Source organism: Emydura macquarii, unplaced genomic scaffold (assembly GCF_026122565.2).
Source record: "Emydura macquarii macquarii isolate MOO-44397 ecotype Brisbane River unplaced genomic scaffold, CSIRO-AGI_Emac_v2 contig_3305, whole genome shotgun sequence".
Lineage (NCBI taxonomy): Eukaryota > Metazoa > Chordata > Testudines > Chelidae > Emydura > Emydura macquarii.
In genome coordinates, this window is record NW_027133442.1 from 7,324,125 (window position 1) to 7,340,316 (window position 16,192).

The window sequence follows — 16,192 nt, forward strand, 5'->3', positions numbered from 1 at the left end:
TTGTAGTCCATGGAGAACTGTATGATCACTGTTGCCTACATTCCTCAAGATACAGTGTGGCATCACAGAGCACATCAGTACCCTTATCACTCCGTACTATGGAAAGTCCCAACTTCAAAAACACTGACCTGTAAGAACCATGACGTGTGTATGTGTATCACAAAGGACTACATTTATTTACTCAAATGGATGTATGTTTACTTCCTTTCTAATTTTAAGTTCAGGGCAACTGCACCTGTATTCTGTGGGCCACCAGCAGAACTCACTCTAGGCTGTCAGCTCCCCAACCATTGCATCTCTTGAGTGGAGATACAAATCTCTCCCATTTGACCAGAGAATTTCCAGACTGCATAGTCCCCTGACTATACTGTGAAATCCGCACCAAGGCTCAGGCTGCCTAAGCCATCATCTTTGGCCATTTCTTCAGAGACAGCACACAGTGTAATTGCCACAGGCACAAGTTACCACACAGCTTTTTCTAAAGAAGCACATTGTATTCTGAAGGTAAAAGCATTACAGAGAAAACATATTAAAAACAACAAAAGAACCTACACACATGCTAATAAGCTAACTAGAGATCACCTCAACTCCAACACAGGCTCTGCCAGGTGGGCAGTCATTCAAAACCCCACACAGGAGTTGTCCTGTAGGGTTTAAGCTGATAATACCCTTTGCTCAGAACAAGAACAGTCTTATGGGACCTCAGCCCTTCCAATCCTTCCCTAAAAATTGGCCCTCCATGTCCATTTGCTGGATTAAAAAAAAAAGGCCTTGAGTCAGTTTAAATTCAGGCTAATTAACCAAAAGTCATTTCATTTCCTGTCTGTTGATCCTGGGAGAAGCCCATTTGAAGTACTATATGCAAGTCTTTCCAGGTGGTGGGGCCTCTTAGGAGGAGTTACAATGTGAGTGAATTTACCTAATCAGCTCCTGCTCTTATTAGTTCCAGGAGGGCTATGGCTCCAATCCCCCAAGGAATTACATACAATCCCTGCCCCGCAAGCATACATAAACTATTCATGTAATACAACTGACTCCAAAGATGCTGAACTTAATTCAGTAAGGTTTGTGTAGGATAATGCAAGACATTGCCATAACTGTCACAAAGCTAAGTTAAAAATAGGTATAATATTGCCTGTGTGGTTTTTTGCACCTTAATTTTCGGCATTGTTTTTTCCACTCAAAAGTTCTACTTTTGCATGGTCTCACGAACTGAGCATGTTCAATAACACTGCTGAAGCCGGCTGCCATCCTGCCACTCCACTATTGGCAAGCACTATTGGCTTCAGCAAAACAGCTAATCATATTTATAAATATACACCAAGCACCATAGAATTCATAGCTTAAGGAAAACACCCCGTCTCCACACACACACACCCCCACCCCCGCACATATTTATAAATGTACTGCAAGTACTACACGATTCTCAGGAGCACCCAGAGCTCCAGCCCCAGAGAACAGTCTAGCACAGAACATTACTGTAGTTACCCATTAAAGTGCTCTTTCAAAGCCTCCCACAAACACAGCTTCACATTGGACTCTTGTGTCTGGCTGTTCAAAGTCCACAGCCAGCTGCTCCATCACTGCCCTCCACCCTGGCGGCAGCTTTTCTCCCTTTGCCTGATGGATATTATGCAGGACACAACAAGCAGCTATAACCATTGGGATATTTTTCTCATCGAGATCCAAGCTAGTGAGTAAACAGCGCCAGTGTCCCTTCAATCTACCAAAAGCACATTCAACGGTTGTTCTGCACTGCAGAGCCTATAGTTGAATCTTTCCTTAGTGCTGTCAATGTGGCTGGTGTACGGCTTCAAGAATCAGGGAAGTAAGGGGTAGGCTGGGTCCCCCAGAATCCCTATTGACATTTCAGCATTGTCAATGGTAATCTGTAGGTTGGGAAAGAATGTCCCTGCTTGCAGCTTTCTGAACAATCCTGTTTTCTTAAAGGTGCCACTGTCAGGCACCTTCCCTGACCAGGTAACTGATGTCAGTGAAGCATCCTTGGTGATCCACCAATGGTTGCATAACCATAGAAAAGTAGCCTTTTCTGTTGATGGACCCTATGGAAAGGTGGTCTGGTGGCAAAATAGGGATATGCGGGCCAACTATTGCCCCACCACAGTTCAAGAACCCCACTGCTGCAAATCCATCCACTCTCACCTGCATATTCCTGAGAGTGAGAGTCCTGCGTAGCAGATGATTAATGGCCTTGCACACTTGCAGGACAATGACCCTCACTGTGGATTTTCTGGCTCCAAAATGATTTCCCACTGAGTAGTAGGAATCTGATGTTGCAAGCTTCCACAATACGATCGCCACTCACTTCTCCAATGTCAATGCAGCTCTCATTGGGGTGTCCCTGCACTGGAGGGTTGGAGCAAGCTAGACGCACAGATCTAGGAATGGGCCTTTCACATCCGAAAGTTCTTCAGCCATTGATCGTTGTCCTAAAGCTGCATTATGATATGAACTCAACAGTCAGTGCTCCTTTCTTGGACCCAGAAGCAGTGCTCCATCATCTGCAGCTGCTCCATGAAAGCCACCAACAACCTTTTTTTCCCTAGGAAGGTGGTGAAGCACTGGAATGGGTTACCTGGGGAGGCGGTGGAATTTTCATCCTAAGAGGTTTTTAAGGTGCAGCTTGCCAAAGCCCTGGCAGGGATAATTTAGCTGGGGTTGGTCCTACTTTGAGCAGGGGGTTGGAGTAGATGACCTCCTAAGGTCACTTCCAACCCTAACCTTCTATGATTCTATGAACCTTGAATTGTTTTTTGCCATGTCCCTCAGAAAACTGTCCTCAAAAGAAATTCTCATGTTCCCGGTTGTTACGAAACTTCCTGAGGGTCAGCAAATACAGGAGAATCGTGCATCTTGTATTTGCAACATTCAGATAGCATAGAGCTCTGTGGGCTCCATGCTCCTATCAGAGATGGCAAAGACCAAAATGTGCCATTTGAGTTTGTGGGATTTTTAAAAATGGTATGAAAATTATGGAATATGGATGGCATTATGGGATGGAGAAATTGCATGCTGGGAACTTGATCACTTGCTCCCAAAAATCAAAGGGCAAGTCATTACTATCCCACAAAATATTGCAAAAATGTCCCAGAAACATTGTGCTGGATGACTCTGTGTCCAGTATGAAAGAGGGGATTCAAATCTGGTTCATGTCCTTACTGAACGACTTTAACGACTTGAACAACTGATAAATGTGGCTTGCAAACCCAGAGAATTGGTAACACAAAAATTAAAGGAAACAGTTCAGCTAAATGCTGGTACTGTGACAAAACTGGCCACAAAAAGGATTATTATAAATTTAAGGTGGGCCAATATATACTGTCACAGGGGTCTTATGAAAGCCTCTCTCCCAGCTGTGGAAATGGGGGGATGCCAAGATGAAGGGGAAAAGTTTGGAAGGATATCAGGATCAGCCCTACAGTTTGTTTAGATCTGTGCAGGTAAATAATGAGAGTTTGGCTATTGAGTGTGTAATAGGACATGTGATATGCATAGTGATAAGTGACACAGGCTCAAACATTACAGTGATTAGACCAAACATGCTAAAAAGGCTAGGGAATACGGGACCTAAAACTGAACTGCCCATTCAGTCTCAGATGGAGACAATCACTGAGGCAAAGGCACCCATCCAAAGAGTGAGAAAATTGGGTTTAAAGATTGGACCTCTGAAATTTGAGCAAGAAATCTGGGTGGCTGAAGTAGTGGCTTGGATTTCATTATGGCTAATAACAGTGTAATCAATGCCAGGAAAGGTGTCTTACAAATTCAGTCTATGAAACTTCACTTTAAAGATATGGCACAGGTGAGACAAATGGTTTGTAGGTAATCAGTTTGCAGTGAATGAATTGTTCTGCCCCCTGGGGCAGAAACCATTACAACAGTTACATTCTGTGGTAGCTTTCCAGAGACGGAAGGATGGGAAGTGGTTGAAACCTATTCTGAGACTCTGGGTTTCAGGGGAATCTTAGTTGCTCAAGCTCTTGTGGAACTGAAACAAGAACTGATCCCTGTTCATTTGTTGAAAGTTTCTGACAAGCAGCAAAAGCATAAGAAAGGGGACTGCAGATGTGAAATGTGAACCAGTGGATCTGGTAAATACCAGTATAGAAAAAAAAACTACAATGGGGTGAAGGTGAGCTCCCAATGTTTCTACGGGATGTTTCAGTGCCGTGCTGTACATTTAAATGGGGAACAGCAGTGTAGCCCAAGTCTCATTCTGGTCAGGGATCAGCAGTTCTCCCAGTCGAACAAAGATGTAGGTTGTACTGCACTGGTCCAGCACAAGACTGATACTGGGGGAAACTGACCCATTAAACAGACACCTCACCAGTTGCCAGTAGCAAAAATGAAAAAGGCACACAGGACATCCAGAAAATAAACCAGGAATGCATAACTGAGCTTTCAACAAGCCCTTGGACCTTACCTATAATTCTGGTTAAGAAAAAGGATGGCAGCACCACATTTTGTGTGGATTATAGACAATTAAATGAAGTCACCTCAAAGGCTTCTTATCCATTATCACAAAATAAATGATACCCTGGATGCTGGCTATCATTTATCATTTCACAGCAGGTCAGAGATTGTGGCAATTTAAAGTGATGGTTTTTGGCTTGTGCAATACATCAGCTACACTTGAGAAGATAAGGGAGAGGGTGTTACGTGGCATGCCTCCCTCAGCCTGTCTGTTATACCTAGATGATATTCTGGTGCTTGCTTAAACATTTGAACAGGCACTAAAACATTTAGATGTGTGGGACTGTGAGAGAACACACCGATACTGAGATCACAGATAAGAAAGAAAGAAAGAAAGAAAAGCCAAGCAGGAGCCTGTAAGTACAGTGTGACACTGGAAACAGCTAGAGAGCTTTTGGGTCTGGTGTTGGCTAAAAAGGCTTCGGGAGTAGAAACTAAGAAACTACTCCTATTTTTCTTAGTTGCTTCTGTGTTCAGAGAAACAAGACTTAGAACATTCTTTATAAATAAATGAACATAAGAACGGCTCCTTATTTAGTGCCTGGTCAATGGGGAGGTGGGAGCATTTCAAGGCAGGTTCAGGGTTTCCCTCCTGTGTACTGGTTTTGGAGAGAAGGGTGAGGCGAGAGCTGGCAGAGGCTTCCAACATCAAACACTAGGGTCAGGAGTCCCCATCCCATGAGTTCTCTGGTGTTTTGTAAGAGATGATGAGTGAGCAAAGCACTTCCTGCACTGAGTGCAGAGGTAGGGTCGCTCTCCCGAGTGGATTCTTTGGTGGGTGATAAGAGCTGATAACTGGGTGAATCTTTTCCCACACTCAGTGCAGCAGTGGGGTCTCTCCCCAGTGTGGATTCTCTGGTGTCTAGTGAGATGATGTAGACGGACAAAGCCTTTCCCACAATCAGTACAGTGATGGAGTTTCTCCCCAGTATGGACTCTCTGGTGTCTAGTAAGATTTTCTAGATAACTGAATGTTTTCCCACACTCAGCACAGTGATGAGGTGTCCCCCCACTGTGGATTCTCTGGTGTCTTCTGAGACTTTGAAGGAGACTGAAACTTTTCCCACACTCAGCACAGCGATAGGGTCGTTCCCCAGTGTGTATTCGCTGGTGTCTAACAAGATGTTCTTGTAGGTTGAATCTTTTCCCACATTCATGGCACAGGAAGGGTCGCTCTCCACTGTGGATTCTCTGGTGTCTAGTAAGACTTGATGTAAGTTTGAAGCCTTTCCCACACTGGTTACAGCGATGGGGCCGCTTTTCTGAATGGATATTCTGGTGCCTGGTAAGTGTGGACGAATACATAAAGCACTTCCCGCACTGAGCGCAGGCATAGGGTCTCTCTCCTGAGTGGATTCTCTTGTGGATGGTAAGAGCTGATATTTGGAAAAATCTTTTTCCACACTCAGCACAGTGATAAGGTCTCTCTCCTGTGTGGATTCTCTGGTGGGCAATGAGGTGTGATGCCCGGTTAAATATTTTCCCACACTCACCACAGGGATGGGCTCTCTCCTTTCGGTGGGTTTTCCCATGTGCTCTGAGCTCCTTCTTTCTCCTAAAGTTCTCCCCACATTCTCTACAGTGATACAGTTTCTGTCTCTTATGAACACTTCTCTTGTGGATTTTCAGGTCTGTCTGCCTCTTGAATCTTTCCCTGCACATGCAGCAGGTGTATGGGCTCTTTCTGGGCTTAGCTCTCCTCTGGGCATGGGGCTTTGGATGTGCCCTGTATCTCTTCTGATGTCTTCTTCGGGTTGCTAGCTCTTTCCTGGTCAGGTTCTTCCACTGCATTGGTGGCCTGTGTTGCCTTTTATGGGATCTTGATTGGGAAACACTCTCTCCTGATCTCACTGGGAAAGGCCTAGGTGGCTCCAGGTATCCAGGCCTTTCCTCAGGAGGCTGCTCCTCAGGTCTGCTCAGGGTTCTGGCACCTGCTGGGTGAGGAAGAGAAGAGAATCCAGATATCATTCCCTGTGCTACTGGCAAAGGGAGCCCCACGCCCCTCCCCTCAAAGCAGGGCTCAATCTCAAGCCTCCATGTTCCAAGGAAGATGGGGATAGGGAAAGACCAGGGGAATCTGCTTGGGGGGCGGGGGTGAAATGGGGTTTCTAAGACAATATCAGACTTAGGAGAAAAAGCATAGCAGTTTGGGCTTCAATCCCCCTTGTAAGGCTCTGTGAGGAGTAGTTTGCTTCTGATGGATGATTCCTGAAATGAGCTCTCTGCTCCCACTGCTGAAAAGGACAGAGCTGACTCCCTACCTGTTCCTGGAGAAGAACCTCGTCTGAGGAATACGCCCAAGGAGCTTTCATCAGCTGACGAGTCCCAGATCTCCTCAGTGTCTGAGGAATCTGCACCAAGACAAAAGCTCTTATGCTTAACACACATGTGGACTGGATGGACATCAAAGAAAAGCAATTCCCCCAACACCATAAATGACCAGTTGTTGGTCATTGTTGGATAGTGGGCACCACAATGCATAAGAGAGAAGACTACTTGACGCTTGATTTTTAATTTGTATTATGGTGGCACAACTGAGATAGTGGCCTCATTGCCTCAGGTGCTACACAAAAAAGAGAAAGGTTGTCCCTACCTTGAAGAGCATGTATTCTAAATAGACAAAGAGTGGGAGAGGAAACTGAGGCAAAGAAGTAACTTGCTATTGTAACTGTTTACCCTAATTGTCAGATTAACTGTAAAAACTGTAAGAAAGTTTATAAAGTGTTATAATAACCTGACACTTAACTGTTCATGACCTTTGCCAGATAATTAATGAATATGTTGAGTAGCACAGGTCCTAGTACAGATCTTTGGGGGACCTCACTGTTTACCTGTCTTCATTGTGAAAACTGACCATTTATTCGTACCCTTTGTTTCCTAACTTTTAATCAGTTACTGATCCAGGAGAGGACCTTCCCTCTTATCCCATGACTACTTAGTTTCCTTAAGAACCTTTGATGAGGGACTTTGTCAAAAGCTTTCTGAAAATCCAAGTACACTATATCCACTGGATCATCTTATCCATATGCTTATTGACTATGTCAAAATAATTCTAATGGACTGGTGAAGCATGATTTCTCTTTACAAAAGTCATGCTCACTCTTCCCCAACAAATCTTGTTCATCTCTGTGGCTGATAATTCTGTTTTTTACTATAGTTACTACCAATTTATCCAGTATTGAAGTTAGGCTCACCAGCATGTAATTGTCAGGATCACTTCTGGAGTCCTTTTTAAAATTCAGCATTAACATTAGTTGCCTTCCAGTTACCTGGTACAGATGCTTGTTTCAGTGATAGATTAGAGACTACAGATAGTTGTTCTGCAATTTCATATTTGAATTCCTTCAGAACTCTTGGGTGAATACCATCTAGTCCTGGTGACTTATTACTGTTTATCAATTTTTTGTAAAACTTCTTCTATTGACACATCAATGTGGGACAGTACTTCAGATCTAAGGGGACCAGATATCCCGATTTTGTAGGGACAGTCTGATATTTGGGGCTTTTTCTTATATTACCCCCACTCTCTCTCCCGATTTTTCACACTTGCTATCTCGTCACACTATTCAGATCTGTGATGTGGGTATCTCCCCATACCCTGCGCAGTGTAGACTGATGCAAAGAATTCTCTGCAATGGCCTTGTCTTCTGTTCCTTCAGTGCTCCTTTAGCACCTTTGTTATCTAGTAGCCCACTGCCTATTTGGTGGGCTTCTTGCTTCTGATGAACATAAAAACAATTCTTATTGCTAGTTTTCACATCTTTAGCAAATTGCTTCTCAAATTATTTCTTGGCCTGCCTTATTGTACTCTTACACTTAACCTGCCAGCATCTGTGCTCCTTCTTATTATCCTAACTAAGTTTTGACTTCCAAATTTTAAAGGATTTTTTTGCAGGGCCTCTAATGGCCTCCATTATTCTGCTATATAGTCAAGGTGTCTTTGCAGGCCCCTTCCCCCATAAGAAAAACAGCTCTTCACCTAGTAAAACCAGAGTCTGGTTATTCTCCCACATGCTGTGTAGCCATGGTGGCATTCTTTTGGTCTTCTTAGTGTCTTTTCTGATTTGGGGTATACATTTAATCTATTATGGTGTTTTTAAATAGTCCCCATGCTGTTTGCAAGCATTTAACCCTTGTGATAGCTTTTTTTTAATTTCCATCTAACAGAAGTTCTCATTTTTTTGTAGTTCCCCTTTTTAAAGTTACATGTTACCAGGGTAGGGTTTTCTGGTATTTAAATTTAACATCCTTGTAGAGGGATAATTACATTATGGTCACTATTACCAGATGGTTCATCTATAGTTACTTCTTTAACCATCGTCTGGATTTAAAGATATCAAAAGATGGAAAATCTATCACTTCCCTTGGTAGTTTGTTCTAACAGTTAATCATCTTCATTGCTAAAAAATTGTGCCTTATTTCTAATTTGAATTTGTTTGGCTTTAACTTCCAGCTACTGTTTCTTGTTATGCCTTTCTCCATTACATTAAAAAGAACCCTTTAGTACCTGGTCTTTTTCTCCCCATGAAGGTATTTATACTCTGTAATCAAGTCACCTCTAGTACTTATTGATAGGCTAAACAGATTGAGTTCTTTAAATCTCTCATTGCAAGGCTTTTTCTCCAGCCTTCAAATCATTTCTGTGGTTCTTAAATGTCAAGACCAGAACAGGACACGAGTGGATTTTTAAGAAAGTGACATCCCACCTCAGCTTCACATGTTGAATGCACCCATATCCCTAGGTGAATTGCTCTAATGGCTAATTCCCAGCCCTGTTAAAAATTTTCACCGTCTTTCAGAAGGAACTGGTGATTTGGGGGCCTGATTTTCAGAAGGCAGATGCCCAGCACTCTCTACAAATCAGACCCCTTAAAGTGTCTCACACTGAACCCCAAAAATCACTCATCACTTTGGCCAAAACATAATAGGATTTCAGCTGCTTTAAACTCATTCATCCCTGTGAGTCACATTAATGTGCTCCTCACCTGCACAGGCACCTCTTGGGATCTCCCCATTCTCATCTGCAGTGGGACCTTGATCATACAGCTCTTCCCCTGCTTCTATTCTGGAGATCACAGCTGGCTTGGGGGTTGGGAATCCTGTTTAAGGGAAAAGCATCACTGTTCATTAGATCTTAGCTCAGTGCTTCTAGCCAAACAACTGCTGCAATTTGTGCAGCGCCACATGCAGTGTTTGTGCCAGTTAGACAATGAGCTAATTTGCAAGAGATATGAATGCAAGCAACCATGTATTGTGACTTATAGTCAGCGCACCCTGTACCAGGCAGCGATAGAACATGGAACCACAAACAAACATGCAACTGTGGATGGGGAAGCTGGGCAGAGTGCACTAGAAGGGTCTAAGGTATCTGGTGGGGAAGCAGAAGTTAGATATGGAGGATAATTCTCCTCGACATAGAAGCACTGCTATGGCCCAGCCTGGCCATCATCTGGCCCCTATGGGCCTCTGACCTTGACTGAGGTGGCTTTTATGCTGCAGCCCTGCAGATCACATGCCCCTTCCTCATCCCAAAAGTCCCTGGTATTAAAGTGCAGAAGAGCCCTAGTGACCGTGGATGGAAGTAGTGCATCCCCACAAAGGGCTGCTACTCTTCATTACCATTTCCATCCATCCATCCACCCACCCATTCACACCCTTCCATCCATCACACATCTCCATCCAACCACCCATGCCCATATTGATCTCAATTACTGTGTGTCTCTGCAGCAACTACTCCCATATGGTTCTGATTTAGGTGGCAGGGTATCTGTGCGGTCCCCCCACCCACCCAAGAGAAACAGCTCCTCACCTAGTAAAACCAGAGTCTGGTAATTTTCCCACATGACATGTCTGTACAGTTGCCTTTGCTCCTCACCCAGCAGCGCCCACTCCGCTGGGGAGAAATACATGGCCACATCCTCGAATGTCACCGACATCTGAAAGGACAAACAACCCAACCTGGCTACTCAGCATGGCAATGTTCAGAGTTGCTTGGGGTGGGTGTGTGACCCACTGGAGAGTGTGTTAGAAGTCCCCCTCTGCACCCAGTCCATAGACCATGAGTCGGATATAGCCCTGCCCCAGCAAGGGACTTTTGACTCTTTGGTTCAGCCTGTAGCCATCCACTTTTACCTACGAGGCTCCTGGTCTGTTCCCCAATAGTAGCATTCCCAGAAACTCAGTTCAACCTCCCACAGCGTTTCCCATTTCTTGTGTGTTCAGATGCTCCTACATGGCTCCTAACCCAGTCTCCTTTATGGTCTATTCACAGCACCAATCGCACAGGTCAGGGCCATAGGAACCGCCAGAACGGATCTGACTGTCCAGCCCAGTCTCCAGCACCGCCGATGCCTGCTCCGGAGGAGGTGTAAGGCGCCCTGCAGCTCCGCTAGTTCCTCCCCCAGGGAAGGGTCCGCCTGGCCCCTTAGCCAGTGGCTGTCGCATACCCTGCTGGGTTCAGCTTCACAGACGCCCAGTGCTGCCCCGGAGCTGGCTGAGGGGGCGGATCCTTCCAGCCCCCTTCAGCTCCTTGCTGCGGCCGCTTCTTCCAGGCAGCGATTTCCTGCCTCTGCTCCTGTTTCTCTCCTTCCCCTGAGCCGCCTCTCGCTGAGGCTCTCTGCCTCTCCCCTGCGCCCCGCTCACCGCCCGGCCCGGGCGATGACCCCGCGGGGCTGCAGAGGGGGCACCCCTGCTCACACACAAGCCAGAGCCCGGCTTGGGACCCAGGTGTCCGGGGTCGGGGCCAGCACAGGAAGGTTCCTCTGTGATCCCATCCCAGTCTAGTCACAGTAATTTCTGGGAGTCTCTAGGATGTGGCGGACTGTGAGCTCTGTAGGCTTAACCCTTCATCATCTCCTTAGGGGGAGCTGGTTAGGGTCAGAGTCATTAAGGGAGTCAAGGTGTGGCTAGTTCCTTGGTCCCTGACTTGTTCCTTATTTGTGACCCCCATTCCTTCTTCAAAGAACATGTTATAATTTGTATGAATATTTAATATATTATTTGTTTAATAATTAAATATTCCAACATGGAAAGGAGATTTGGCTGGAGGTAAGGGACAAAATACTTCTCAGGGCATCCCAAGGAACACGTCCCTGAGAATGTTACACCATTATGAAAAGATGAGGACATGCCAGTCTTGAATCCCCAGCATCACATCTGACCTAAATGCTGTCAAAAATCAAACCTGTTCTATTGCCAATCATACCCTATGCATATAACAACCAACCAAAAGCAATAGTCAACCCAGTTGTTGCAGATTTCGCTGTAATGTTTTTACAGACATTTTATGGACATTTACAAATTATGCATTTATAGGAACCCGAAAATTAGGAACAGGAAAACAGCTAAACATATCAAAACTTGTTTAATTGTGTTACAAATATATTTAAAAAGTTATAATTAGTGTTGTGTCTTTTGCTCATTACACAACAAAAAGTATATGAAGAAACTACACTGGCACAATTGGCCCCCAAATAACCATGTATATCATCTATATACACACATACAAGGCCCTAATGTGCACTGTGCTCTGACTGGTTTGTTATGGCTTCTAAAATACAGATCACAGTGAACACCACTAGAAGGCTCACAAAGCACCTAAAGGGATGGATGCCCCCCTATTCTTATACACTAAAATTGGTAGAACCAGTCTAGTGTTGCTGTTAGAGTTGTGCAGTAGCAGTGTGGCTTGGTACACTTTACTTTTCCAGTAACGTGGAGAACTCTTCACCTGTGGCTGGAATAGCTCCACTTCTTTTCCTTTTTAATTCCAAAATTCCATCACAGCTCTCAGTTGATCAAACATGTGGAAATATACAAAATGGTTCCCTGTGTTGTATATCATCCTCAGTTTTGTACCTGTAATGACCTTTGCTTTAATAAATGCTAATGTTTATGCAAATAACTTTGACTTCTATATTTGCATCAATATTTGAAATATTATTTTAATTAAATGCTACATTCAAATTACATGGAAAAGAGCTAAAGAGAGGGTGGATGAAGGGATTAGCTGAGGTATGTGCATCTCTTTCTCTGAATATTCATTGAATGTATTTGAAAAGATGTGGTTCAATACTTTATAATACAATTCCCCAGATGATTTTTGTTTTCTTTCAACTTACTTGCTACCATGCATAGAAATCCCTGATGGAAATAGTTAAGAATATTTATATTTAATAAAATTACTAAATTTATACTAATTTGCTAAAGAATCTAGAATGAATCCATAGGATGGGAAAGAACATCTGCTAGTTTATCTTACAGGTGTTATTTTCAATAGCGCTTAGCATCGCTCTAACTCTTCGTCTTTTGATTTCAATGGGAGAAGAACAAGTCCAGAGCCAAGTGCTTTTGAAATTCCCACACTCTGTGCATTTGAGGGGTTTATCCTACAAGTTGAAATACTACCCTAGCAGTTCTTTTCTGCTTTCACACTGACAGCTAAACCTGCCATGATCTCCCACATGGAGCAAGGAGAGGAGACGAGCATCTTGGATTCTCCAGGGCTCCAAGGAAAGGGAGATCCTGAGAGATGAGGAATGAGCGACACTGACTCGGAGATTGTCTGGAAGAGAAGGGAAGAGCTGGGATCCTAGCATAGCCACTGGGAGCATGTACCCTCTCCCAGTTCTATCTTGTCTTGTCCCCAGTAGGTGCCATGTCCTAATAGTAGGCATCACTCCCAGCTTCCATCTGCCCTGCCTGACCCCTGGCAGGAGCCCTTCCCTCCCAAAGCCTCTCTCTGAAGGGTCAACTGGGCCATTAGGGAAGACCTGACTCCTCCTCTCTTCCCTGGGGAGGGGTTTAGGGGTTTTTGCTTCCTGCCCATCAGGTTTTCTTCTCAGTGAAAATCAGCTTTGCTGCCCCCTCTCTTTATAGTGCAATGAGCTGCATCTAGATTGCCTCATCCTCTCGTTCTCTCCCAGATAGTGTCAGGACAACGAGTGAGAATGAAGAGGACAATCCGCAGCATGAAGGGCCTGCGGGAACAGAGGTGCACAGGGTGTCAGCTGCACAGCGGGGAGGAGCCAGTGAGAGCCAGAATGGGGCTGGACAGCAGCAGGGAGACCCTCTGGGGGAGAAACCCTACAAATGCACCCAGTGCCACAAACGCTTCAGCCGCAGCTCCAACCTGCTCCGTCACCGGCGCTCCCATACTGGTGAAAAGCCATTCCGCTGCACCGTGTGTGGGAAGGGCTTCACATACCGTGTGAATCTCATGGAGCACAGCCAGATCCACACCAGGGAATGCCCATTCCAGTGCCTGAGTGCGGGAAGGCCTTCTCCCTGAGCTCATCTCTGCGGCAGCACCACTGCAGCCACACAGGACTACGACCCTACAAGTGCCTGGAGTGCGGGAAGGGCTTTGGGGTGAGCTCTGCACTCATTGTACACCAGCGCATCCACACAGAGGAGCAGCCCTACCGGTGTGGGGAGTGGGGGCACAGCTTCTGCCGTAGCTCCAACCTGGTCCAGCACCTGCTCACCCACACCAGGGAGCAGCCCTACAGATGCAACCAGTGCGGGAAGCACTTTGGGGAGAGGTCAGCCCTGATCCAGCACCGGCGCACTCAGTGCCTGACTATGGGCAGGGTTTTGGCCAGGGCTCCCACCTGGCCCAGCACTGGCATACCCACACCAGGGAGCGGCCCTACACCTGTACCAAATGTGGGCAGTACTTCGGGGAAAGCTCCAACCTCATCAAGCACCAGTGAGTGCACTTGAGGGAATGGCCCTACAAATGCCCCCAGTGCGGGAAAGGGTTCAGCCGCCGCTCCAACCTGATGCACCATCAACGCACCCACGTGGACACCAAGCCTTTCAAATGCCCTGACTGTGGGAAAGGCTTCACCCAGAGCAGGCTCTGCACCCAGCACTGCCAGGTCCATGCTGGCCAGAAGCCTTACCAGTGCCCACAGTGTGGGAAGGGCTTCAGCCAGAGCTCCCACTATACCTACCACCAGTGCAGCCATACTGGAGAGCGGCCCTTCTGCTGTTCCAGCTGTGGGAAGGGCTTCAGCCGCAGTTCCAACCTGATCCAGCACCAGAGAATCCACATCGAGGGGACCCCTGCCATCCAGTGACATGGGGCAAGGCAGGGGTTGGGAAGCGTGGGTGGAAGATTGCCTCCAGTTAGACACCAGGAAATCAGCATGGAGGGGCTCTGCCATGGACCCACCTGGTGGAGAAAGGCTCAATCCTGATTAGACACCAGGGAATCCCCATCCAAGGAAGCTCCTGCCATTGACTCACATGGTGTGTGGGAAAGAAGCTGACAGCTGGAGAATCCACACCTAGACAAGCTTCTGTCCTCAAGTGAGCTTCCACTGTGCTGCGGTGGCTGTGAAGGCTAGCCACAACCCTTGGATCTATGAGCAGGAAAATATTGAATAGGAGCCAGAAGATAGTATCATCTCTGCATATGGCTATGGTGAAACCATTGCCAGAGACTGTATCTAGTTCTGGTGCCCACAGTTCAAACTGAATGGTACATAAGAACAGCCATACTGGGTCAGACCAATGGTCCAGCTAGCCCAGTATCCTGTCTTCTGACAATGGCCAATGCCAGGTGCTTCAAAGGGAATGAACAGAACAGGCAGTTATCAAGTGATCCATCCCCTGTCATCCACTCCCAGTTTCTGGTGACACATTGGAGGGGGTTCATAGGCATTGCCAGACTGGCTCAGATCCTAGGACCATCTAGTGCAGTATTCCAGTGCTGACAGCATCCTAGATACTGCAGAGAAAGGTATGAGAGCCCTACAGCAGCAACTGTGGGGTAATCTGCCCCCCACATTAGGTCTCAGCCTAGTCTGTAAAGGAGAGTAGAGGCCTGAAGTGCATGCCACAAGAATGATTCCTGGTCTTGAAAACCCTTCTTGTAGAGAAAGATTGAAGAAGCTTGATCTCTTTGGGTTCTCCAAGAAAAGGTTCAGGGGTAACTTGATTCTGGTTTCTAAACCCCTGTATGGGAAGGAGATTCCTGATGGCTCTATAATCAACAAAGTCAGAATGAGATCCACATCTGGGAGGTGCAACAAGACAAATTTGGACTGGAAATAAGGTGCACATTTTTGACATTGCGGGAAAATTAGCCACTGGAGCAGCCTTGCCAAGGGACAAGGTGGATTCTCCATCACTTGGGGTCTTTAGATGGCAGCTGGGATGTTGTTCTCAAATACATGCTTTAGCTCAGCCATAAGTTATGGGTTTCATGCAGAGGTCCCCTCTGGCCTTAAAATCATCTATAAATTAGAGGGTCTCACACTTTGTTGCCTCTGCAGGCTGAACCCATTGCATATGCCATGGGCTCCTCCATTTCCCCTAATAGCCACCCTCCCATCCCTCTCTATTTCAGGGACTGCCCCCACCACACCCTGCCCTATGCCAGGATTCTGTGTGCCCTGTATGTCCCTGTCCCCCATACCATTATTCCCCATTCACCTCCATTCCTGGGGCTCTGTCTGTCTCCGCTTCCCCTATTCCCCGTTCCCCTTATGTATTCCCATTTCCTTCTTCCCCCCATATCAGGGTCCTCCATTTTCCCTCTAGCAGGGGTTCACTACCCCATTCCCCCATGCCAGGGTCTCTGTTTGTGCCCCCATTTCCCCTGTACCAAGGTCCTTCATTCTACTCTTTGTGCCAGAGGCTCTGTGTACCCCCTTATTCCCCTCTTTTGCCCTTTCCCCCTATTTTTATT

General features: G+C 46.1%; 1 protein-coding gene across 1 annotated transcript; it reads right to left on the bottom strand.

The window, feature by feature from the left end:
• Nucleotides 1–3,755: 3,755 nt before the first annotated feature.
• Nucleotides 3,756–10,669, bottom strand: LOC137143291 (zinc finger protein 436-like). Its single transcript, XM_067533020.1, has 4 exons — nt 10,304–10,669; nt 9,480–9,593; nt 6,756–6,845; nt 3,756–6,428 (listed from the first exon to the last, which is right to left on the bottom strand). The coding sequence occupies exons 1-4, from the start codon at nt 10,428–10,430 to the stop codon at nt 5,143–5,145; spliced, it is 1,617 nt and encodes a 538-aa protein (XP_067389121.1). The 5' UTR covers nt 10,431–10,669; the 3' UTR covers nt 3,756–5,142.
• Nucleotides 10,670–16,192: the final 5,523 nt, after the last annotated feature.